Genomic DNA, 24,056 nt, shown 5'->3' on the forward strand with positions numbered 1-24,056 from the left:
ATGGATCGTGAAAAGTATCCATATCACCATTGGGACAGTTCATCATTCTCTCCGTCAATTTGTCTTTGTTGTTCAGTGTATTACAATCTGTTAGCAGAAGCAAATAGACAGCTCTATCTCTGCTAATTTGTCTTTCGATGGGACCTAGAGAAAAAAAAAGGAAGGTAGCGAGGGCACAACTTAGGTCATGAAGGGGGAAACGAAAGCAGAACTGATCAGTCTTTACGGCAAAGCCAGTGGCAGGCCCAGATGTCAGGGATGTTAGGTCAGCGCCTGCTAAATCAGAGGGCTGTAACTCAAGTCAAGGCTCATTACTTTTTTACATTAGACAACGGTTAAAGGAAACACTATTCTAATTCGCCTCTTTTCACGCCTCCATCCTCTCTATCCCTTCTTCTTCTCTTTCGCCACCCTTGTCTCCACCTACTTCCTCCTCCTCCTCTCTCACCCAATCAGGGCCGCTGTTCCAGGGAGAACTGCAAGTACCTGCATCCTCCCCCCCACCTAAAGACCCAGCTGGAGATCAATGGAAGGAACAACCTCATCCAGCAGAAAAACATGGCCATGCTGGCCCAGCAGATGCAGCTTGCCAACGCCATGATGCCCGGCACGCAGCTACAGCCAATGGTGAGAGGACACGCATGCACGCATACATACACAACTCAAATGAACATAAAGAAAAAAATTACACTCATTATCTACACACATGGGTTCATTCTCTCAAAATATATCTGTTATTTACAGAGCAGAAACCAAATGTTTTGAACATGTTTTCATCGTTTAGAGCGGTTTCTTTTGTAATGATTGTGTTTTGGGGAAAGTCTTTTTGAGCCAGAGGGCTCAGAGACCTGCATTATTGACTGTTCCTATTATGTTTTATAGCCCAGCGCCATTTGTGGGGCATTGTTTTTTTTTAAATAGTTTTAATAGTTTAATACATACGTTTGACAAATAAGGCTAGAGAATGGAATTAAATTAGGGAACACGAAAAAAAGACAACGCATACAAATTTAGTTTGTGATTCCTGGAGCAAAAGAGACAAATTCAACTAAACTTTTCCGTTTTAAACAACAAAAAAACATTTCAATAAATATTAACATTTTAATTGGACGAACTCTGACAGATTGCTCGATATACGTTATGCCGTTTAATCCGTGTTTTAAAACTGCCTGTATTATGCTTAATACACTTTCTGGGTTTCATTTAATTGAATATGTTAAAGGAAAAGAGTCTATTAATGCCAGCAAAACATGAATGTGTCACGGGGCATGATGAGGACTCAGACGCAGACAGTCAGGTGTAGTGCAAAAAAGGTTTTTAATGAACCAAAAACAGGGAATCCAGGGACAAGACAAAAGACGAGGAGGAAAATCCGGCAGGAAAAGGCAGAACAGGCAGACTGGAAAACCGGGAACAGGACGAGCAAAACGGGCGGGTTGGACGGGAAACAAACACAATGATCTGGCAGTGAGTGAGTGAAAGACAGGGGTTTAAATAGTGACTAGGCAGAGTGAACAGGTGAGACTAAATGAGCTGATGAGGTGAGTGTGACTGGCAGGTGCACTGAATGAACTGATTAGGTGAGTGAGGAGCTACAGAAAGAAACAAAGACACAGAACACACAGGGCAAAGCCTGATCGTGACAGAATGTAATCATTTGATCAACTTGTGGTCAGCTCTAAAGATGCTGACAATGGTTTTGACTCTGTGTTGCCTTCATTCACACTAGCCAAAATGACCAAATCTATCCTCCAACTGTGTTTGAAGAGCCAGGTTAGCAGCATCAAAATGAACCGAGCTGTTCAATTAAAGCATAAACCAACAACTTAACGTCTGCCTTCTCGTAATTATAATGGGACTATATGGCTCTCGGCTTGGGGTGCTCAAAGCGCCAAAAACTAATTGAATTTGAAAAGCTCAAAAGAGAAATCAAGACTCGGTTACTCAAGATAGTCCACATACCCTAGTTAGCACTTTCTCCACCATGAAACTTTAGGGCCGAACTTCCCTTCAAATGACATAGTTCAATATAGTCAATAGTTTGCCGATTCATTTGCTGTCAATTGGCTAATTGATTGACTACTTGTTTCAGCACAAGTTCATTAAAATCATGTTAGCTCAGATTAATCAAGCGACGTAAGAACAACGTGGCCCGGGCATCAGACACTGAATTCTTACCACACTGTGATCGATAAAGTATTACATTATTATCATCATGTAACACACCCACAAATCCATGGCTGCACACCCACACACAGACGCAGTAAATTACATTAGAAATGGCTCTGCGACTGTGCTGCATGCTCCACAGAACTTCAAGGTGATGGCCGGAGCTCCAGTCAGCCAGCTCAAATCAATCCTTCCCTGCCTGGTCCATGAGACCTTACAGAGTCAATGAGACCTGTCAGTCAGGCTTGAAGTAATTCCTCTGTCTTCTCCTCTGTCCCTTTATGTTTAAGTGAGAGCAGTGGAGTGAATTTGTCTCAGACTATTCAAAAGAGCTTCAGATGCTGCATGCTTGGACACCCACGCACATGGACACTTAGCCGATGGCTTATCACCCTTATCTGGGGAAGAGGGGCTGAGTCGAGAGGCCCATTGAGAGGAACAGAGGAAACCATGAAAGGATTTAAAGAAGCAATAGATCTCCCTGGAACTGCAAGGCCTTCCCTTTCTGTTCATGTCATGGGGAGAGAGAAAGTAAGCAGAGGAGAGGATGAGGGAGGCAGGCTGACAGAGAAGGACGCAGCAGAAGAAGAAAGGGAGGACCGAGTAAGGCAGGAAGAGATAAATGGACAGAGTAAAGACAGGTAGGAAAAGTGAAGGAGATAGGACGACAGCAGTGAGGAGAGATGGCTTTAGACCTGCACTGCAAAGAAAAGTCAAAAAAACAGAGCCATGTTGTGTGCAAAGGGAATAAAAGGGTAAGATCGGGTACTAGCATTTCCAGGAATCAGACTTTATTCCTCCATCCTTCCCTTGTGTCCTTAGCTTAGTTGCCTGCCCCCATCGCTGGTATCTTTACCCAATTATATCTGCTGCTCTCTCACTTTTTTTGTCTATAGCTGGCAACCCTCCCTACGTCTGCGCAGGAGAGCGCTTTCATTTCACGCATGGAACTGTGCAGAGGGTGAAGTAATTAAGGCCCCTTACAGCCGTCTGTGAGTGATGGTGCTCGTGATGCTTTTTATTAGAGAGTCAACGTCAGCGGACAGCCCACATGACAATTATATCGACACAGTAACGTTTCACTCACTCATTCACTCACACACACTTTTGGTGTACTTGTTTGGTGCAGATAGCTCATAGAAATAAGTGAATTGAAACCATAAAAGCCACAAGGGAATTCTTACGTCTGTATGGTTATATGTGTTTGTTTGGGTGGGGGGGTGAGCAGGGAGGTAGGCTAGTGTTTAAAATGGTTGCACCAAAGTCCAGAGTGTGCACAGTGTAGATAAAATACTGTCGCAATCCAACAAATCTGAGGTCAGGTTTCTTCCTAATGGTTAAATGTAATGGACTTAAAAGGAAATCTTTTGTTGACATTGTGCACATTTTGCAAAATTTCTATTTGAATAGCGTTTTGCTCAAACTTAGCCTTCAATGATATATAAAATGTGTGGCTTTATTCTACAACTTTAAAGATTGTGACATTTATGAACGCTGTGGTCTCAATTGAATCAAGCTAAATGTTGTAAATATGGACTGCTTGTTATTTTCAAATCACACAGTAAAAAACTAAATTATACCACACTTGGCATAGTATAAAATTGAAACAGCTCTAGCTGATCACATTGCTTTTGATCTTTCTATTTAAGTCTTCGAGAGCAAGTTGAGTTATTTGGTCTCGATCAGATACCCTCGTAGCGTTCTGTTGTCACATAACATTGTAATACAAGCCATCTTTGATTTTTAAATCGTAACATATGTGATCTAAATTGATTGATCATTCTGTATAACATGCTTTTCTAATTCTGATTGAAGGTACATAAAAGGGTAACTCTTTGTAACTAAAAGATTGTCTGAGAAAGAGCTACATAAACATCACTGCAGCAACACAAACTGCCGACAGGAGACATGCAGTGTGATGTTTTTCTGTTCCTACTGTGTAAATCTACTTAGTTTAACATAACTGCTTTCAATCCGTTCCAATTGTGATTTAAAGCAAGAATCTGCAATGTCCTATCATCACTGGCAACGATTCAATGCCAAGTGAAGAGACATTCAGATCACAAACTTCTTGCAGGATGACATCAGTGCCTCATGAGGGTCTTTTTTTACTGACAACATATAAACCTTGAGCTTCGAATATCTCAGCACCTTGAGAGAAATACATCTACTTTTCCAGAGTACCTTGTGATAGAACATAATTCTTCAGACATTCCAGAGGGGAGCACTGAAATAATTTAAAAAGTCCACGCCGCAGTGAGGAGGTTTTTTTGGGAGGAATGTAGCTGTCCACAGCCCTGGCTGCCGCTGCTCTATTACTCACTGTGTCCTGTTGGCAGGGGTACAAGAGACAATCCTTTGACTGGGGCTGAGGTCAGGAACGTGCAGGGAAAACTTGCACTGCGCAATGTCAGCTAGCATACTCCTTAGCCTCCCTCTCAGAGTCTTTCAAACTCCAGTAAAGCACATGTTTGTACAGTAAAGGACTTCTTCCCCTAATGTGTGAAGATCAAATCATGACAGAGTCTTTGGCACAGCCTATACAGGGAGATTTGTAATCGAGGGCCTGAGCACCAGCAAAAAAAAAAAAAATCCCCTGGTGTATTCCAGACACTGGTGGTGGCTGATGATTCTGCTCAGACTGGAGGCTGATGAAATGATATGTTTGATGGTGATGGAGGGGCGCATAACAGCAGTATTACATACTAAAAGCAGCGAGACGATCATATTTCAAAAAGAGACAGCAGCAAGATGATAGGCTAACAATGTAGATGTGTCTCTGTGCTATTGGATAGAGGAGACCAGCTGATATCATCATTAATAGCCCCAAACAATGACAGCAATGGAATTATGAGGAATTATTTACCCCAAAAGGAATGCTTACTCACCAAACAGGAGTCAAATCCACTTTTATAGTATTTCCACTACAGTTGTTGTCTCTAGGACCACATGTTGCCATGATGACTCACGTTAAAAAAACAATATCAGCCACATGCCATCACATGTGGATGACGTGAATGGAATGCAGAGGTCAGCTATGATCAAAAAAAGAGCGTACGACCTTTGCATTCAGAGGAGACAGTAAGCAGTGAGGTAGCCGTGAATGAAGACCAAAAATCCACCTACATTTGTATGCACGTGTATGTATAATCTCAGCAAGGCACATTGACAGGGCACGATTGCGTGGTTCTTTCACATTAATCTTTAAGAGGAGTGCTTTTATTGAGGATGACGACGACTGATTGACGCATAAGTGAGGCTTGCTTGAATGAGGTCAACATGATCCCGACTACTGACTTTAAGAGCTGTGCTGAGGTGGATGAATTATGTGCATGTCAAGAATTGATTTGCCTATTTTGGCATAAGGTAAACTTTGCTGATAAATTAAACAATAAAACATAAATAGAAACCTTGGAATTTGTTGATTTTACCATGACAATTTCTGCAAGTTTCAAATCACGTGAATCAACATAGGGCTTTAAATGGTACAGGAATTATATTTGTAGGCTAGGACAGCATGATGTGTTTCTATGGGAATTTAACAAAGCAAACGCTGGATATTTCAATACCCTTATGAAACAATAGATACGACCCAAATGCGTTTTTCTGATATGCCTGCATTAATCAAGCCTGATACCCGTGTAGTAGAGGTAAGCCGAGTCCCGCCGCTATTAGAGTATTTACGGTAATAGTTTCCCTGGCAAACATGGGACGCTGAGTGAATTAAATAATGTTGAAACCTCGAAACTTTTGAAATAGCACACTGATCACAATTACTGGATGGGGCCACCTGATTTATGTCTTTACCTTGGGTGTTGAGCGGCATGGACTTGCATCCGGGGCTCATGCGTCGGCTGCAACGAGGAGGAGGCCTGGTGGCGACGAGAGAGCCAGAGGCTGGAAGACAATCACTCCTGAGGCGTGCATGGACAGCTTTGCTGGATTTATCCTTAGACTGCATGGTGTACAGAGTGACCTGGAGTAACCGGTGAACTTGCTTGTGCAGGCAAACGCGTGGTAGAAGACTGTGTCTCCTCTGCTGAGGAATTGGACATAAACTGTGTTATAACAGGAGACTGGAAAAAAAGGTCAATGTGGACGTTAGCCATTCGAGTCGGTTCGTACCGAAAGCACAGACACTGGACTGATGAAGAGCGCGTGTATCAGCTGCATGAACGGAGCCCACTGTAGGCAGAGAGACGATCATATTTAAAGATAGACAGCAGCAAGATGATAGGCCAACTATGAAGGAAGGTCAAGGATGGAAGAGAGGTCTCCGATGAGATCAGCTGATAGCATGATTGACAGCCCAAAAACCATGGCAGCGATGAAATTATGAGGGAATATGCGCGAGGGGAGTGACTGGCTGAATGTATGATAAATAAACTACAAGTGAAGTCTCCTTGACTGAGTTTACGCTAGAGCTTCATTACTCCTGTGTGCGTAATGCATGTAGGGAACTGGTGACACCACATAGGTATCCTTTATGTGTTCACTCAAATGAAAGACACATCCCCAACCACAGTTCCTGTCCTCTACTTGGCTATTGCTGATTGCATACTTATTTCACTTTCATCTTTTATCACATATCATCAATCAGTAATTTGAGTAGGATTGAGGAAGGATGGCAATACGCTTTCTGGTAGATGTAAGTCAATATTCAACATTTTCTTCTACGTAAACATTGTGACAAATCTGAGTGAGATAGTTTTGCTCAACTTTTTAGCTCAATTTTGGCCAACTCTCTCATTTTGCTTTTGCCCCACAGCCCATGTTTTCAGTCACACCCAGCCTTGCAACCAATGTCAATGCTGCTGCGGCAGCTGCCGCTGCATTCAACCCCTACCTTGGCCCTATGTCGCCCGGCCTGATGCCCGCTGACATGCTGCAAAGTGGCCATGTACTGGTCACCAGCAACCCCAGTGTCCCCGTACCAGCTGCTGCTGCTGCTGCTGCACAGAAACTCATGAGGACAGACAGACTGGAGGTGAGCAACACATGCATTCACACACATAGAGGCACAGAAGAGGTTAAATGTGACTGCACGAGCACACCCATAGACCACACAGATGAGAGGATTTGCATAATTGTTTTTTTTCCCTTACTTTCATATCAGTCACAGATTATAAAATAGATTAATAAAACTCTAGTAAACACTGCACCCGGTGAGGCTCTTTTTTACCAGCTTTGCAAACAGATTGAGCTTTGAAATGTGGGCTTTGCCTATTTGAATATTAAATGCATTGGTTGGAAAGTCTTGCCTCAACAGTTTCTGTTTGTAGACTTTAATTATGTATCTGGTACAGAGTTTCTGTTACAGTAACTACCCATTACCATAGTACTGTCATTAGCCAGACTTAAGCAAAGAGAGAGATAGACGTTAATGAGAGTATACAAACAATACCGTTGTTGATGCTGCATCCCATCAACAGGCAGGAGGCAGCATTGTTTGGCACAAGCTCAAGCTATACTGTATCAGTGTGTAAATTTCAGGAAAAAAAACGTAATGTTTTCTGTGAAGGCCAACAGTCATTTGAAACCTGATGAGTGCCGCTCTAGCTGTGTTCAGATAATCATTAATTGGACAGTCAGTCAATCTCATCCATTATGCAGCCCCTCCCGGGAAACACTCGCAGCGGAGTAATGGGGAAATCGTTGGAGGCAGGCAGGAGGCATGCCGGAGTGTTAGGAAGGTTACATTTAAAATGTAATGTTGGGGTAGCTGGGTAATTAATGGGGGTGAGGCTGAGGAAGTCTCTGGGCCCGATGAATGAGTGGATGACATGCAGAGCGAGGGAATGGGTCAATGAGAGGAGAAAGAGATGGAGGGGTAGAGAAGAAATCCCTTTTTAGACCTGTTGTGGTCATCAGGGGAGCGGTTGGGGCAAGAGGAGTCATGACTGGTTATAGAGGTTGAGGCCATTTGGAGGCAAGAAGTTGTTGTTGAAATAGAGCGTGCAGGTCTCGATTCAGGCTGGGATTCAAACAACTGCCTGCCGAAAGATTGATAGCATTCCACGGCAAAGTCCAGGAAACATATATTTAATATTTAACAATCAAATGCAATAATTGGGGCCAGAAAAGAAATCTGCTCAAGATATCTGCCCAGTGGTCAGCAGCTGCTGGTGAAGTGTTTTGATTGGGAGATATCATGCCCTAGCCTAATTTATCAGGAACTAGGTTTGCTAAAAATATCTAAGTGAAAAGGGCCAGACATATTCTAGTTTCTAGTGTGTGTCGTTCAAAATAAACATAGCTGGGATTCTGTGGACCTACACACACACACACACACACACACACACACACCAGTGAGTAGATATGTCACGGGCTATTTCCTTGAGGCTGAGAGAAATTCCTATTTTAGAAAATAATGCTCCAGACTGTTTTTCGCGAGAGAAACATTTTCCGGCAGTCTCTCTGTCTCTGCCATGGAGCTCTTCCATGGAGCTACACTGCGGCCGCTCGGCATGCATACAGTCATAACGTTGCTTACCTGAAACCATGGTGATGTAAACGGCCCAGACAGAGGGACAGTTACCATAGGGACATAAATATGATTAACAGGCCCTTTATTTGTTTGTGCAACTAAGCACGTAGCTCTCTCTAATGCACGATTAACCACTGTTAGGAAAAACACACTGCTCTACACCTGGTGCAGAGAACATCAAATTGCTTCCGTTTAGTTTTACCTTTCGTCTCAAATATTTTTTTCTTCCCCATGTCAGCCACACTCACTCGATCCCAAAGACTCTCACTCTGTCTCCTTGATCCCCATCTGTCTGTCCTTTACTCTTTATTCATCAACCACTCTTACGTTTTCCTCTCTCTCCCTTGCTTCCTCTCTCCCTCCTTCCCTCACCCACCTCTCCAACATCTGCCTGACAACAAGCCAGTCTCTCTCTCTCTCTCTCTCTCTCTCTCTCTCTCTCTTCTTCTTCTTTTTATTTTTTCATTTCTTTATTAATAAGACCAGTAGCAGCAGTGGTTGGGAATTAATGTGTGTGGGCGTGCGTGTGTAGGAGCACGTTCACATGTGACTGTGTGAGTGCGTGAGGGAGGTGCCCACGAGACAGAAGAGACAGACAGACAGACAGACAGACAGACAGACAGACAGACAGAGGGAGAATCCGGCCCCATCGCTCACACAGAATCGGTGATTGCGGATGATGAGCCGTCATGACGGGAGACGGAGCAGGGTTAGTTTGTAGATTACACTGTTGGTGGCTTTTTGTCTGACAGCCGTTACACCACAAGTCACATCCTCTATGCATGCAGACAGTGAGACTGGTAAACAGACATTTGGCAAATGGCTTGTTCTGTTACAATAACTGATAGGTCGATACCACGTACCATGAAATTACATTTCAATTGGAGTAGGATAGGATTCTGAGTGCAATCTGGACTCAGTGGTGGCTGCCAGTGCTCAAACACAGATCTTAAGTTATTGCAAAGCCATTAACACGTCAAAAAAGCTGCCTCATAATATATATGTGCACTCACCTTGCGTGTGCGTGTGTGTGTGTTATTATTTGTGGGCTGGTGATTACGTCAGCTGCAGCCTCCCTTAAGGGTAACCAACCAGCCTCATATTTCCCATGAGCCACGTAGAGCCCCGACATTCAGGCTGAGGCAATCAGTTTCCCCAAATGTTCACGCAGATGCTGCCCCCTTCTGTCTTCATGAGGAAGAACAACAACACAGCTCATTTGAATAATGGATAAATGGTGTGTGATTGATGAGTCTGTAAACGCTGGTTACGATCCGTTCTGCTTATCAATCAACAGTAATGGCCGTACCTGTCACTGAGATTGGTTAGGTCTGTCTGGTAAAGTTATTGTCAAGTTCTAAAATGACTTAACAGATTGATTACTTCATCAAATGTGACGTAAAGTGAAAAGTAACTTCATAATGTGTGTGTAGGTCTGCTGTTTGTTGGCAGTTATGTGTGTGTGTGTGTGTGTGTGTGTGATTTAGGCTTGTAGTCTCATCGTCAGGTAAACAAAATAAAAGTAAAACGTGTTTGTTTATGTGTTTTTTGTGCGCCAGGTGTGTCGGGAATACCAGCGGGGTAACTGCACACGTGGGGAGAACGACTGTCGCTTTGCCCACCCTTCAGATAGCACTATGATCGACACCAACGACAACACAGTCACTGTGTGTATGGACTACATTAAGGGCCGCTGCTCGAGGGAGAAGTGCAAGTACTTTCACCCTCCGGCTCACCTGCAGGCCAAGATCAAAGCCGCCCAACACCAAGTCAACCAGGCGGCGGCTGCTGCAGCCATGGTAGGTATCTGCCCACAGATTACAGCACCAATCACAGGACTCAAAATAAAGAACGTGTACTGTATCATAGCATCCTGGGCAGCCACAGGAATCCTTATCAGCTAAAACAAACACGACCTCCACGTGAGCACATACAGTATACTGGAAACCATCCTAATTGGGCCTTGATTTGATGGATGTAGTTGTTTGAGAAGACCTTCCAGCCTGTGCTTTGACTGAACCTCCCAGCACACATCCCAGTCTCCTCTGTTCCCGCTCTCTTCAGCTCTGACCCAATACGCACCATGAAGATACAGGGTCGATGTGTGCTTTGTTAGCAGCAGGCTGTAGTATGTGGCTGAGCCTACTGCTCCCCTCCTCCTGCTCATCCTTGTTTTGCTGCTTTGTTAGTTGCATATTTTTGCTGTTGTTCGCAGTCAGGAGTTACATTTTTGCTGAAACTGGGAAGGCTGCAGTTCATTTCAACCTTGTCTCTGCAATGCAGTAATACGTTTCAATAGAGGGACACAATGAGGTTTTGCTCAGCCAAATTCTGTAGATGACAGTATGCAGCAGGTATTCCAGAAAGGAGGGTAAGCTTGATTTCAGTTGACCTTTCACGTTAAAGCCAGATTAGGCATATTATGATCACCCCTGCCTCCATATTTGACCAATAGAGTCGGTAATATCTGCCCTTTTTAGCCTCTACTCTCTTTTAAATGTTACACCTCGAGAGCAGATTAAATCCTTTAATTCTGCTTGTATGGCATTTGAAATGACGTCACAATGTGGCTACAGACTTGGACTAAATTATCTTAAGTATTTGTTGTTTTAAACCTGGATTGCCTTAGATTTGAATTTAACTAATGTGGTTGATTGGCTGAACCAAAACACCATTACCTTCAACTCTAGGTTGATAAAACCGAATTTTCTTCCGACAACAAACTATGTCAAGGGCCATAATTCTTTTCAGTAACCCTACAGCCATTAATGTGCACGTCTTAGTCTTGTTATTGTTGTATATTGCATTCCAATGATTGGTTTTTATTTGTTTTTTTTTTTGTTTTTTTGTTTTTTTGTTTTGTCTCACCAACCCACACTGCACTGCTGCCCCCATGATGCACCTCCGCTTACTGGTTTATGTTAATGCGCTTGAACCCCATTGGCCCATTGCCATCATGTGCTCGCTGCCTGCTAATTAAGACTCAGTCGGCTGTCAAATCACTGAAGCGACCCCTCGACGCAACTTTTGACCTGGTACTATGACCTTTCACCTTTTAGCTTGGCATGTAGCTGTGGTGTAGTAGATATACCTTTGTAGTTATCAAACAAAGGATGTTATGATGAAACACTGAGGGGTGATGAACTGATTGTAGCCATATGTCTTGTAGCATACTTTTTTCTTTTTTTTTAAAATGCATAATTGAATCTTGTTTTAAAACCAAAAGAGAAAAAGCCTTAGATAGGAAATCCCCTACATTTTTCACTGGCAGTGGTCAGTTCATCACCTTAAGTGCATCTCAAAAGAAAATAATTGGTGGCATGAAATTGTAATATTTTAGTCTCTAATAATGTTTGGTAGTCTTTGCATGATTCTGTCGCTTCCCATATTGCATGTGTAATTGTTGAAGAGGTGTCTTAACATGGCTTATAGTGTACTATTATCATGGAGCTGGCAGTGCAGCTTTCCCTAACTACATCATTCCTGTTGTTGATGGTCCAACAATCAATACAACAACTAGTATCATAGTTGTCATTATAGTTATCATAACAGAAATATCTAGTTATTCCTCAGCCTGCAAAAAAAATCATTGTATGTACCTTTTTATTTTAAGGTCAGTGACATTGTGCTGAGGGTGTTTTTTGTTGTTGTCATTACCAAGATAAATGTCAGTTTGTCAGCTAGCACCACGGCCCTGTCTTGCTCTGACAGAGGAAGTGCAGTTCACTGCTTGCTTGCCAGTGTTTGTAACAGCTGCTTTGGAAGGGCAACTTTATCGTCTAATGAAATTCTTTCTTCTCTCTGTCCTGAATGTCACTGCTACCATCCTTTTGGTTCCCCTCACTCCCATCCCTTTATTTTGATGTTGTCCCCTCTTCAGGGGCTCCCTCCCATGCCTCCTTTACCAAAGAGACCTGCACTTGAAAAAGCCAACGGTGCCACCACTATGTTCAACGCTGGTGTATTCCAGTACCAACAGGCCCTGGCCAACATGCATTTTCAGCAGCAGGCTGCCTTCATACCATCAGGTAAGGCCCGAGCTGCCTTTAAGCCATGTTTGTGGCAGTGTTCTCATCGCTATTGGCTGTCAAATCTTGGCTGTTGTTTGTCACAACTGATTATGTTTTGGCATCAGCAGGGAGTGGCTGAATGATTGTGTGATTTCGTTGTTGGTGACAAGATGGAACAAACTTGCATGGACTTAACTACGCATGTATGTAGAGCATTAGTGTAGGTTGAGAAGCAGAAGTCGGGGTTGTTGTTGTTGTTTATGATATTATGCTCTTTTTTGTATGTATATGTGTTTAGTATATCAACTTAGCAAATTCACATTGTGTTAAAAATGGTCTTTGTATCTATAGTCTATATTCTGTTGTACCATGTTATTAATGGCTTAGACTAAACTGTTTAAATCACACCCTTAGTGTGTGTGTGTGCATATACAGTATGCACACACAACTCCTCTCTGGCCACTGTATAGTCTTCATACACTGTGTCCCATTTTCTCATCTGTCTCATATGTCCCACACTATTGGGACTGTTAGGTCGCTGCAACAATTGAAGGACTCTGAAAGCAGGTCATTCAAAGCTACTTCTGTGCAAACAGCTGTTACGCTGCTGACAGGAAAATGGGACCTCTGGCAGTGTTTAATTTCAGCTTCCAGTTAACGGAGCAGTGAGAGTTGAGAGCCAGAGTTTTATATTTCATGCATAAGTATGTGTGGTTGCAACAAGTCAGATGTGTAGCAAAGGAATGATTATTAATGTGTAACGTTATTATTAATACTCAGTATATAATCAGCTATATCACCATAGTAAGGAAGCCAGCAGGTTAACAGTAAAAGAGCACAGGTAAAGCCAATATGTCTGACTTTATAACACTTGTAATGGGTTTTCTTGATTTCTTCTCCTCCCTATTCACTCCACTCCCTGTTGAAATGCATGATGGACAGGCTCGATATTGTGCATGACACCTGCAACAGGTAGGTGCCAGCTTTCCTTTCTGATTATCTTTGAGCCCATTGCAGTCACTCACACGTGTCATTCAACTCACCACATAATGCGAGCACATTCTCCATTTTTGTGAATTTAGACTTTGACATTAGCCTAAAACGGCATAGGTAATCTCTTTTCAATTCAGCCAACAGTGTTGTTGATACAAATGTGAATTGTACATTCTGAATTTAATTGTGTCATTTCAATTGTAGGTAATGCGTTTTATTGTGCTCTGCAATACATATACCCCTTTTGCACTGACACCAAATGCTTGCAGTTCATCCCCCCCCCCCCCCGCCTCATTATACTTCTATCCCAAGCTCTCTAATTTATAGAGCACCTCATTACACTGTCTGGTTATACATGCCTCATAAACATAAAGTTAGTATTGGTAGTGGTAGATGTAGAAGTTATTGAATGTTAAATACAACAATATATTCATTGTAGTCAAAATAAATGATGAAATTAAATGAAAGTTTCCTTTTAAGTGAGGTAAAACAAAAGCCAATAAACTAGCCTGTTCAGAGATACTGCCACCTGAATTTATCTATTTTGCACTCTCCAAAATAGCCAATTAGCTTCGTTGCATCCTAAAGAATGTCTCCGATGTTTCTTCGCCTTCCTCCGACACGTCTGTTTCTGTTCTCATTTGTTGAGTAATTGTGAAAAAAGAAAAGTAACGATCACTAGAAAATATATTTGATTTAAAGCTATTTAAAACTACCCACGGATTTCCTCATGTTATCAGCATTCTATAGACAGAAGTACAAATGAAGTATTAACATAAAAGAGCTTTAAATTAACCGCCTGTGTGAACTTTGCCTCCAAGTACCCATGATGCACGGTGCTAATCCAGCCGTGTCTGCAGCCGCCACATCTGCCACAAGTGTTCCCTTTGCTACGGCAACAGCCAATCAGGTTTGCTCCACTCCTGCATTCTCCCTCTATTTCTTTTTTTCCCACTTCTGGTGATAAGGTCTGACTTTTCAGTAGCTGTCAGTTTTCCTTTTTAATCTTATGATTCCCATTTGCCTCTCCATTTGCAAAATGCATGAATGGTGCACATGGCTCATCTGCTAGGTTTTCAGAGTGTCTATAACTGTGATTATTTAGATAGTTGCAATGCTTATCTTTATTATCAATAAATGTTGAAGCACTGTTTGTTCTCATTTCAACTGATATTTGTGTCTCCCTCCCTCTTTGTCCCCCTGTTTATTTATTTCTGTCTTTGCCTTTCCCCTCCCCCTCTCATTTTCTATTTTCTCCTCTCAATCAGATTCCAATAATATCTGCTGACCATCTGACCAGTCACAAATATTTGACCCAGATGTAGGAGTCTTAATCAGAACAGTATGTACTGCACCTCCCTCTAACATCACACACACATTGCATTTGGACCATGCACGGTGTGCTACGTTTTACCCAAATAGCTTTTATGTGAAGGATTTGCCACGACTGCATTTTTTTTTTTTTTGCAGCTGACAAAGTTGTTTGTTCTGGCTTTTACCATTATTCATTTTTATTGTTATTATTATTGTTGTTGTTATGGTATTATTTATATTTATTTTTGCAAAATCAAGTAACATAAATCTGAAAGGAATAATTTGCTTTCTTGTAGAGTTCGATGAAAATATTGATAGCACTCTCAAATACTAAATATGAAGCTACAGCCATCAGCCGCTTAGCTTAGCTTAGCTTTGTTTAGTTTAAAGACTAGAGCAGGGGGCACAGCCAGCCTGGCTCTGTCTAAACGTAACATAACCCACCTACCAACACCTCTAAAACTCACATTAACATGTTATATGTTGCTGGTTTAATCCGTAGAAAAGCTGATATGTAAAAAGACATAATTTGCCTTTGGTGTGAACTCAGAAGCAGATTTCAAGACAATAAGAAACATCTAAACCAAACAGCTTGTCCTCTTGCCTCACATCTGTTTTCTTCCGTGTTTTGTGATCTTCTTTCCAGATGGAACTGGAGCGCGCTGCTGTCGAGTCCGAGATTAGCGGTCACCCCTCATGCCTGTAACATTAAGAGCAAAACTGAGAACCACATCTAAATTGGTTTGGGATAAATCTGCATGTTAATATAGGAGGCACAGTTTGTAAGGATTATTTTCATGTGTACTTCATGCACACTATTACCCAACAACAGAAAAGAACATCATTTGCATTAAAGACTGCCTTTCGCTCTGTGGAGGCAACTAACCTTCATTCACCGGACACACTTTGAATGTTAACATGAGGCAAAAGAGTGGAGTAGTCGTCAAAAACATCGACTGGATTGGTACGTCCATTGACCAAGAATCATGACTTGTGTTGTTTTTTTTTGTTTATGGGTTGGTGGTCTTTGACCTATATGTGTTCAATTTGTTTACACAAAGGTGCACCGTGTATTTAATTTGAGGTAAAAGAAATGAATGATCTGACAGAATCACATATGCATGCACAATGACTTTGTTTATGATTTCATTTTTTTAAACCAGAGATAAGGGAAATCACATGAGTGCGCTCAGAGGCAAAATAGCAACTGAATGTCTGTAAGGCGTCTATCAAACCCTTGTAGCCTACCTTTCTATCTCTTAAGCACATGTATTTAACCTTGCAGGCATCCCTGTAAAGTGCCATACATCTCAAAAACACATGAATGGTATTAAAGCAGTTCTACGAAGTGTTAAACCCAACAATTCCCTTTAATACGTCTATTTTGTCTCTTGGACAGCATGTAGTGTACATTATTGTGACCTTTCATTACCTGTGATTCCCAGTAGCACCACTGGTGACTAGATAACCTGCCCCAGATTGTCTGCTTTACTCAAATCTTCTACTGAATGAATCTGGTTTTTTTTTTTGGGGGGGGCGGGGTTGTGTCAGACTTTGTTGTTTTGTTGTTGATGTCAGTTGTTTGGACAGGAAATGCCTGGATCTCTCTGTGGGGTCTTGGCCTGTGCGGGAGACCAAAAGCTCATATTGATGAAGATGTTGTGATGAATAGCTCTGAAACAACAGGGCGATCGGTTGGTATCCGAACTGCTGTGAGAACGAAGTCAAAATCCACGATGCAACTGGTGATGGATTTGTATGACCTGATTTGTTTTTCATTTGTTTTGCATATTTTAAGGCAAATTGCCAAAGTAGAGATGTAGTGTATATAGTCTGACATATTTAAAAAATATTTGTTGAATACCTGAGAGCTGTTTTCAGATTGTCAGCCAAAGTCTTTTTGTGTCACCGTTACTAGATATCGTGGGTAGACTAGTGAGACTAAATTTAAAAAATGTGTGGTGCCTCACAAGCGGTCCCAAAGTAGGATCGGGTGTATAGAGTAGATCTCTAGAAGTCTTTGTTTTTGTTGTGTTCTGGGTGTTCTTCAGGCATATTTAATCGGTGGATAGTACAGGGACAGTGGCAAGAATATAAACGATTGTATTACTCATCCAAAGCCTTAGAATGTACCATCGGGTCAGCACAATGCAACATGCCATTTTGAACCATCCAGTTGCCTAATCCACGCCATATTAACTTACACACACACACAGAGCACTATGTTATTGTCAATTTCTGGTGTTTTACTTTATTCTGTTTGATATTTTGATATTTAGTTCGGATTTTTAGTTTTGCTCATTATATTTATCATTCTTATAATGAACATGAGGTTTAAAAAAACAAAATGGTGTGTTTGTGTGTTCCTCGTGCACAGTTTCCTGAAATTCCATGTAATGTTCATTTTAGTATGATTATGATTGTAAAGTCAATATTTTCTACGTTATGCATATTGTTGAACCGTATGCATATTGTTCATTTCTCTAGTCTATTTGTGTTCTTTGAACAAAAATGTTTTATATGAGTATCTAGTGATGAAATAATAGAACAGAGAGGCTAAGTTGTCACTGTGGCAACCATCGCCGATAACTGAGTAATATTTTAAGGATTGTAAGGTTTGTAACTGGTCATACAAGAAAAGAAAAAAAGACTTGTACAAATATAGTTCTTAGATGTTTAGAGTAAAGATGTTATTTTCTACTGTATCCATTTCAAATAGTAAATATTGTTTTAATATTTTTACTCTCCCTGGAAATTGGGCCATGTTGGAAAACAAGCTGCATATTTGATCACTTTTTGGGGGCGTCGCTGGCGGGGTCAGGTGAACGGGGTGAGTAGGGAGCTGAGTCTGCACACCCGTCTCTTACTTAGCCAACTGCAAACAACAAGGGAGGGGATGGGGAATCCCGAGGCGATAAAGGTGATAAAGGTTGACTTTTTTGCACTTCTGTACATAGTCAAAAAAGAGAGATTCATGTATATTGAGATCTTATTTTGAATAAAAAAAAGTATGTCTATAATGACACGGAATTTTGCTAGGATAACAAAAAAAAAAATCTTATGAAAGGCTGAACAAAATTGCTTGCATCAAAAGGTCACTGAGTTCTCACGCTCCGACCCGTTTCAGAAAAGGTCGAGTGTTGCTCTTCTTTTTTGTCAGCAGCTTGTAGTTTGCCAGGTAACCTTCCGGAGGAGGCGTCCACTACCCTCCAGCGTGAGGGCCTGACTGGGTTTGTCTGGTCCCCTAACCCGCCTGTACTGACAGGTCTGTGTGTCATGGCCACGCCCTACCAGGCCCAACCAATCACAACACGTCCTGTCTCCTCACTTAACTCAGAGAGGAATGCATGTTAAAGGAAATACATATACCGTTGAAAAAGAATCACAGCAGCAATATTGATTAAGAAAATATGTTACACAGAAAGATGTATTTACAGTATACAATATTCTATCAATGTAATTGAATAAAATATATATATAAAAATACAAAAATAGAATAGTGGTTTATTTAAAAAAAAGAAGAAAAAAAAGATTCCTGAGAACATACTCACTACAGTTTTACCACTTGGAGAGTACAAGCAACACAAACACCATAGCTTATAAGTATGTTCTTTATGTTTATGTAAGCTGTGCTTCTAGTAGATGAAACTGACCAAACAGGAATATAGTTCAACATCAGGTGAAATGTAAGAATCATTTTAGATTGAAATACTGTTTTGTGGTTTGGTCATTAAGTCGTTCGTTTGAAATTGTGTCCTGATCATCTTTGTCATCTCTCATCTCCTACAAGCACGCATGCTTACGTTTATGATATAATGTAAACTGAACTCTTTTTTTTTTTTTTTTCATTTCTTGTTTGTTTTCTCTGCTCGTAGTGCCAATATGATGTATTCTGTCTTCTGCTGCAATTACTTTTGCTTGTTTTATTGCTCCAGGCCCCTTGAAAGGACGTGTCATGTTTAAATATACCGGCCACCAAAAGCACCTGTAGACAACATCTCTGATTGCCACAGTCTAAAGCCATAAAATATAATCTCATCAGAACGAAATGTGTGGGAGGACATCAGAAATGAAATCGAGGTAGGAAACGGCACCTTCTGAAGCTGGTAGGAATGTTCGCTGGGGTTTTATAAACTACATCATGTAAAAATTAAAGTCGTGAATGTAGCTAATATAACCTGTGTGCTGCACCAACTTTGATGGATGTCTGTGGTTAAGAGAGAAAAAGTTCTTGACACATTTTTCCACGGGGCCTGCATTGCTATATTTGATTCTTGCTGTTATGAATTTTTAAAAAAAAGTAATAAAAATTTACAAATGAACTGAGGAAATTGCTTAGTACATTATTTCATACATATGGGATTTGTAGCTAAATGTTGTTGTGTCGAATTAAAGTAGTAGTTCCACATTTTATAAAAAGATTTGCTTTCTTGCCAAGGGTTTGATGAGAAAGTTGATAGAGCCCTCATACCGTTCATATAAAACTGCAGCCAGTAGCTAGTTAGCTTAGCTAAGCAGAAACACGGGGATACAATTGGACATAACCACCACTTCTCATCCAAGCAAGAAAGCTAATAGGCATATTTCCCCAAATGTCGAACTATTTCTTGAAGTAAAGCCACATTCTAATTAATAACCAATCACAAATACGCTGGGACCGTGATGTCAGGTAGAATTGTTAATCCTCTGAATAAGCCAACATGTTGAACAAGAAATTCAATGACATGTGTTGCCATACTTACAGTGCACCACTGTGACTGAATAAAGTATTTCTGTGTCATATATAGTTCACTGTACTACACAGGCCATTCACAATACTACAGAGTCATGGAGACTAGTGAAAACTTGATGAAATATCTCTACTAATCACCAATACTCAAGCAAACACTTTATTTTATAATTGTATCCTATTAAAAAAGCTCTGATTTATTCACCGTCAGATACCCTCTATTGTCAAATAGATATTGTTATCTTTTTCATGTAATTATTGTATATCTTTGCAAAACATGTACTGATAAAAACGGATACATTTTTTTTTAATGAAGCAAATTAAGTCAGTGGGATATTGAGGCCATTCATTCTACTTACATAGCATGTTCACACATTGTGGAGGAGACACGTTTCATGTCAGCATTTTGGCATTTAAAACAATATGTTGTCCACCCCTGTTTCACAGGTGTTTTCAGTTAAAGTGGCTGATTAGAACAGTCTGCGCATGTCCACACGGTCCTGATAAGGTGTCTAATTAGCCAAAGTAATTGAAAACACCTGCTTGCAGTTTGCAGGGGCTTCAGCGTTAGATGTCTTTTCACAGAAACCAGTCACAGGTCACAGCGAAATGATAACCATGCTGCCGGTTTAAAGATGTGATGCACAGAACAGCCACCAGATAGCACCATCTCTTTGTCGGTTGGGGCTCACAGTCCAGCAGTGACTGCACAACGCAGGAATCTGCAATCACAAAGTCCATCATTTGAGCGGTGCATATATATCAAATCTTTGGATGTTTTTTTTATTTAATCATAGAAGTATTTGAAAAAGGCTGAGATTATTGTTCCTGGTGATTTATCTTCCTCTGATCATTCCACAATCGAATCAAATGACATAATAGCGACAGTTGTCGGGGAAAATGAGGCGGACAGATAGTTGGATGGAAATTATCCCCTGAAGCTTGGATGCAGTGAGCTGTTGGGGGGTTTGCCAACCCACTGCTTGAGTTGTTGTGGAAATGTTGACTAAGCCAGCATCAACAGGAAGCTGCAGGCCATTATCCCTAATGCATTGTGTCCTTACTCGTCGATTTCTACGTCAGATTATCTGCCTGAAAAAGAAATCATCAAATTATCTCGAGTCACAGAAAATTGTGATGACTGTGGTTTTTTTTTTATTCCACTACTTCTTATCACGTTTAATCTCACTCTTCTCTCTCATTCCCTTTCTCCTTGCACAACTATTTTGTCTCCCTCCTGTCCACTCCAGCTCCCTTTTCCTTGTCTCTTTCCTTCCATCTCTCCCCCTGCATCTCTTTCCCTCACAGCTTTTGTCCTAACTCTCCTCCTCAGTTGTCTCTCTCCTCTCCCTCTCCTCCATCTCTCTGTCCACAGGCGTTAGCGGCAGACTGTGTCGTGTGGAGACTTAATGAAGCAATGCTGATCCAATAATGGCAGCTTCTGTCGCCCGCCTCACAAAGTATGATGTACGACCTCTTGCCCGCAACGCATCATGAATCTCACTTACCACTGCCCCCTCAACATGCCCAGTTTTTCAATTAGGCTCTTTTTATAACAACAAAGAAGGCTGAATAGTGTGTGAGTTTGTGTGTGATTCTGGGTGTGAAGGGATAAAAAAAGAATGCACCCCCAGCCAAGTTGTCATGTGGGAAAAACAAAAAAGCAGAAGGAAGTTGCAGTTTGAACACTCAGCCGTAACAAACCATTAATACACAATACACATTTCATTTAATGAATTACCTCTCAGGGGAGGAAAATATTGAGAAATACAATTACAAATGTAAACACTTTCATTTGTGAATTATAGATAGAGACAAAACAGTGATGAGGTTTTCTGGATTCAATTAAGGGGTTCGATCTTTTTTTCTTTGATTTTTTTTAAAGTGACCCCATGACGAACTAATGCTCTGACCTCATTATGGAGGCAATAATGAGAAACAAGGGAGGGAGAAGAAGAGAGCTTGAAAACAAGCCAAAGAGGGACCGGAGAAAAAACAACAACAGCAAGAGAAGCCGAAGTGAAGACCGAAGAGAAAGTGATGGTGGCAGAAGTGAATCTTTAAATTCACTGAGTATTGGATGTGGCAGGAGGTACAATAGTGAGACGCAAGTGTATGAAGAAATAATGATGATGTGTTTGAGATCAGAGAAAATAGGAATCATAAAGGGTTTTATGTGCAGACAAAAAGAGACAGACAGATAATTCCAGGGTTGATGCATGATGATCACAAACAGCGCGGATAATCATCTTCACTTTTTGACACCTTTACTTAAAAGCAAACATTTCATCCCCACCTTGACTTAAACCCTGTTGCTGTCTTTCCCTCACTCCAGTCTGTCTGCTGAGTCACCACTTGGCTCTCACTGAGTGCTACTTGGAGCACGACTCAAACATTCAATTTTCTCCAGGGTGTATGTGGGAGTGTGTGTGTGCATGCGTCCAGGTGTATTTGATTACGGTAAGTGTGTTTGTGTGTGTGTACGTGTTTACTTTAAGTGTGAGTGGTTTTTCTCCTGTGCTGATGGAAAAAAGAGAGTGGGAGAAGCAGGTTAGTCTAATATCATCTCCTCCTGGACGAGGAGCGGTATCGATTTTGCCGGTTGCAATCCATCATAGAATTTAACACCAACCGTCTGCCGCGCTGCCAATAACAGGGCTGTGATTTAGTTTGTTGTGATTTTCTACCATGTATTTAGCTTCCTGTAACCCTATAGCAACACATGTGCCAGCCTTTGAAAGTTGGAAGCAACTATCCACTGTTCTGTATCCTCAAATGAGTTCCCATGGGCCGAACACTTTGTTGACAATTTCAGGGCAACTTCCTGGTAGTTAACTTGAACATTGCCAACTTTAGCGTCTTAAGAAGACTGCCTGAATACACAATTAGTTTTGCTCACTGTGAGGACAGACAAGAAAAGGTGCAGGTAATGTAAATATCAGTCGTAGAAGGCCTTTATATTTAGAGTTCTTCAAAGGAGGGAGCCTCTCGCTTGGGAACATTGTGTCGCAAGCATGTTGGGGGAAAAAAGGAGTATTGTATTGTCGGTAAAACAAACAGACTTTGGCAGCCCAAGTCTGCATGTTGAATGCAGCATTAAACCTACTTAAACACCATTTAAAGCTACTGCTATGAACTTCAATTTTGTGCTGAATTCGGCGGTCTCTCTGGACAAAGGTCGCAGTGTTTCTGAGCACCAGATTCCCTTGAGAAAACTCCTTATTTTACTGCAGCGGGGTCTGACAGTCTGCCCTGCTCTGGCCTGGTTCTGGTTTGTTTGTAAAAGACTCGAGAGTTACAGAAGACTTGGAATGCCTGTGATGTTTCATAATTGGAATGGGAGTTCAATGATGCATTGAATAGTTGAACTTCAACCTTCAAACTTCAATCAGATCGGCACATGTCATATGTAGGCCCACGGTATGACCTTGAGCCTCTACTAAACTTCAGTGACAGAATTTGCAGTTTGCTGAATATTTCGGCTCTTAGATAGCCGAAGTAGAACAAGTCGAAGAGTACATAACAACCGGCAGGGCATTTTGCTAACAGAATATGGGTCACACAAAGAGGGTACTGAGGGCACAGCTGTACCGAGATATGAACGGCCACTATTCACATGGTGACAGGATGTCCCTCGGCGTTACGTGTAGCACACAAAGACAGTAATAAAGGAGGAGAGAGGAGGTCAGGGAAGGCATGATGTAGGTCCTATTAATATGCTGTGTGATATCCTTTATTGTGAGATAATTAGCCAGTCATCTGTCTTTCCTGTGCTGTGTGATGCTATTCGAGGACAAACGAAGGAGCAGTGAGGAAGTTTTGACGGAGAATGTGAGCCGGAGAGACAAAGCCTAGAGAAAGATTGCACTGTGACACCAGAGCTCACAGGAAGAAAGAAGCAAAAAATCTGTTGTAACAGCTGTGGTGCAGGCTAAACTTCATCTTTGTGACAGGACTCTGTGGACAGCTCGGAGGATGAAGTGAACAGTCACATGAGTGAGGAGCCAAAAGGGATTCAAGTCAACTCATGGCCCAGCCTCGCCCCAAAGCTTGGGAAGGTGGAGTGGGGAGGGGAGGAGAAAGGAGGTGGGGATCACAAAGACAGATTATTTAAAGCTTTAATATAAATTGGCACTTCGGGGGTTAACAGAGTATAAATCAGTATGCCGCTCGTGTGAATGTGTGTATGCAAAACACCCTTAATCCATCTCTCTCATTAATGCGATTCCTCAACAGCTCCTTCTCTCTTTTCCTCCCTCACTCTACCATATCTGTCCCATCTCTGCTCATGTTTAGCACATAAAGCAGTCTGCTCACTGAGCCTATCAACAGGCTAATGTGGTCGGCATCTAAA

General features: G+C 41.5%; 1 protein-coding gene across 5 annotated transcripts in view; it reads left to right on the plus strand.

The window, feature by feature from the left end:
- LOC142958994 (muscleblind-like protein 1) overlaps nucleotides 1–19,295 on the plus strand; it is a 59,656-nt gene extending 40,361 nt beyond the window's left edge. For 4 of the 5 annotated variants that reach the window (XM_076100084.1, XM_076100085.1, XM_076100086.1 and 1 more), the window contains 8 exons: nucleotides 457–627; nucleotides 6,938–7,156; nucleotides 10,216–10,455; nucleotides 12,537–12,684; nucleotides 13,609–13,638; nucleotides 14,481–14,569; nucleotides 14,928–15,001; nucleotides 15,620–19,295. In XM_076100084.1, coding sequence (XP_075956199.1) covers nucleotides 457–627; nucleotides 6,938–7,156; nucleotides 10,216–10,455; nucleotides 12,537–12,684; nucleotides 13,609–13,638; nucleotides 14,481–14,569; nucleotides 14,928–14,984 — 954 coding nt within the window. In that variant the 3' untranslated portion in view covers nucleotides 14,985–15,001; nucleotides 15,620–19,295. The remainder of the gene's footprint in view (nucleotides 1–456; nucleotides 628–6,937; nucleotides 7,157–10,215; nucleotides 10,456–12,536; nucleotides 12,685–13,608; nucleotides 13,639–14,480; nucleotides 14,570–14,927; nucleotides 15,002–15,619) is intronic. The other variant, XM_076100089.1, reaches the window with a different exon arrangement.
- Nucleotides 19,296–24,056: the final 4,761 nt, after the last annotated feature.

The sequence above is a fragment of the Anarhichas minor genome, unplaced genomic scaffold (genome assembly GCF_050575085.1).
Source record: "Anarhichas minor isolate MPS153535 unplaced genomic scaffold, ASM5057508v1 ptg000026l, whole genome shotgun sequence".
Lineage (NCBI taxonomy): Eukaryota > Metazoa > Chordata > Actinopteri > Perciformes > Anarhichadidae > Anarhichas > Anarhichas minor.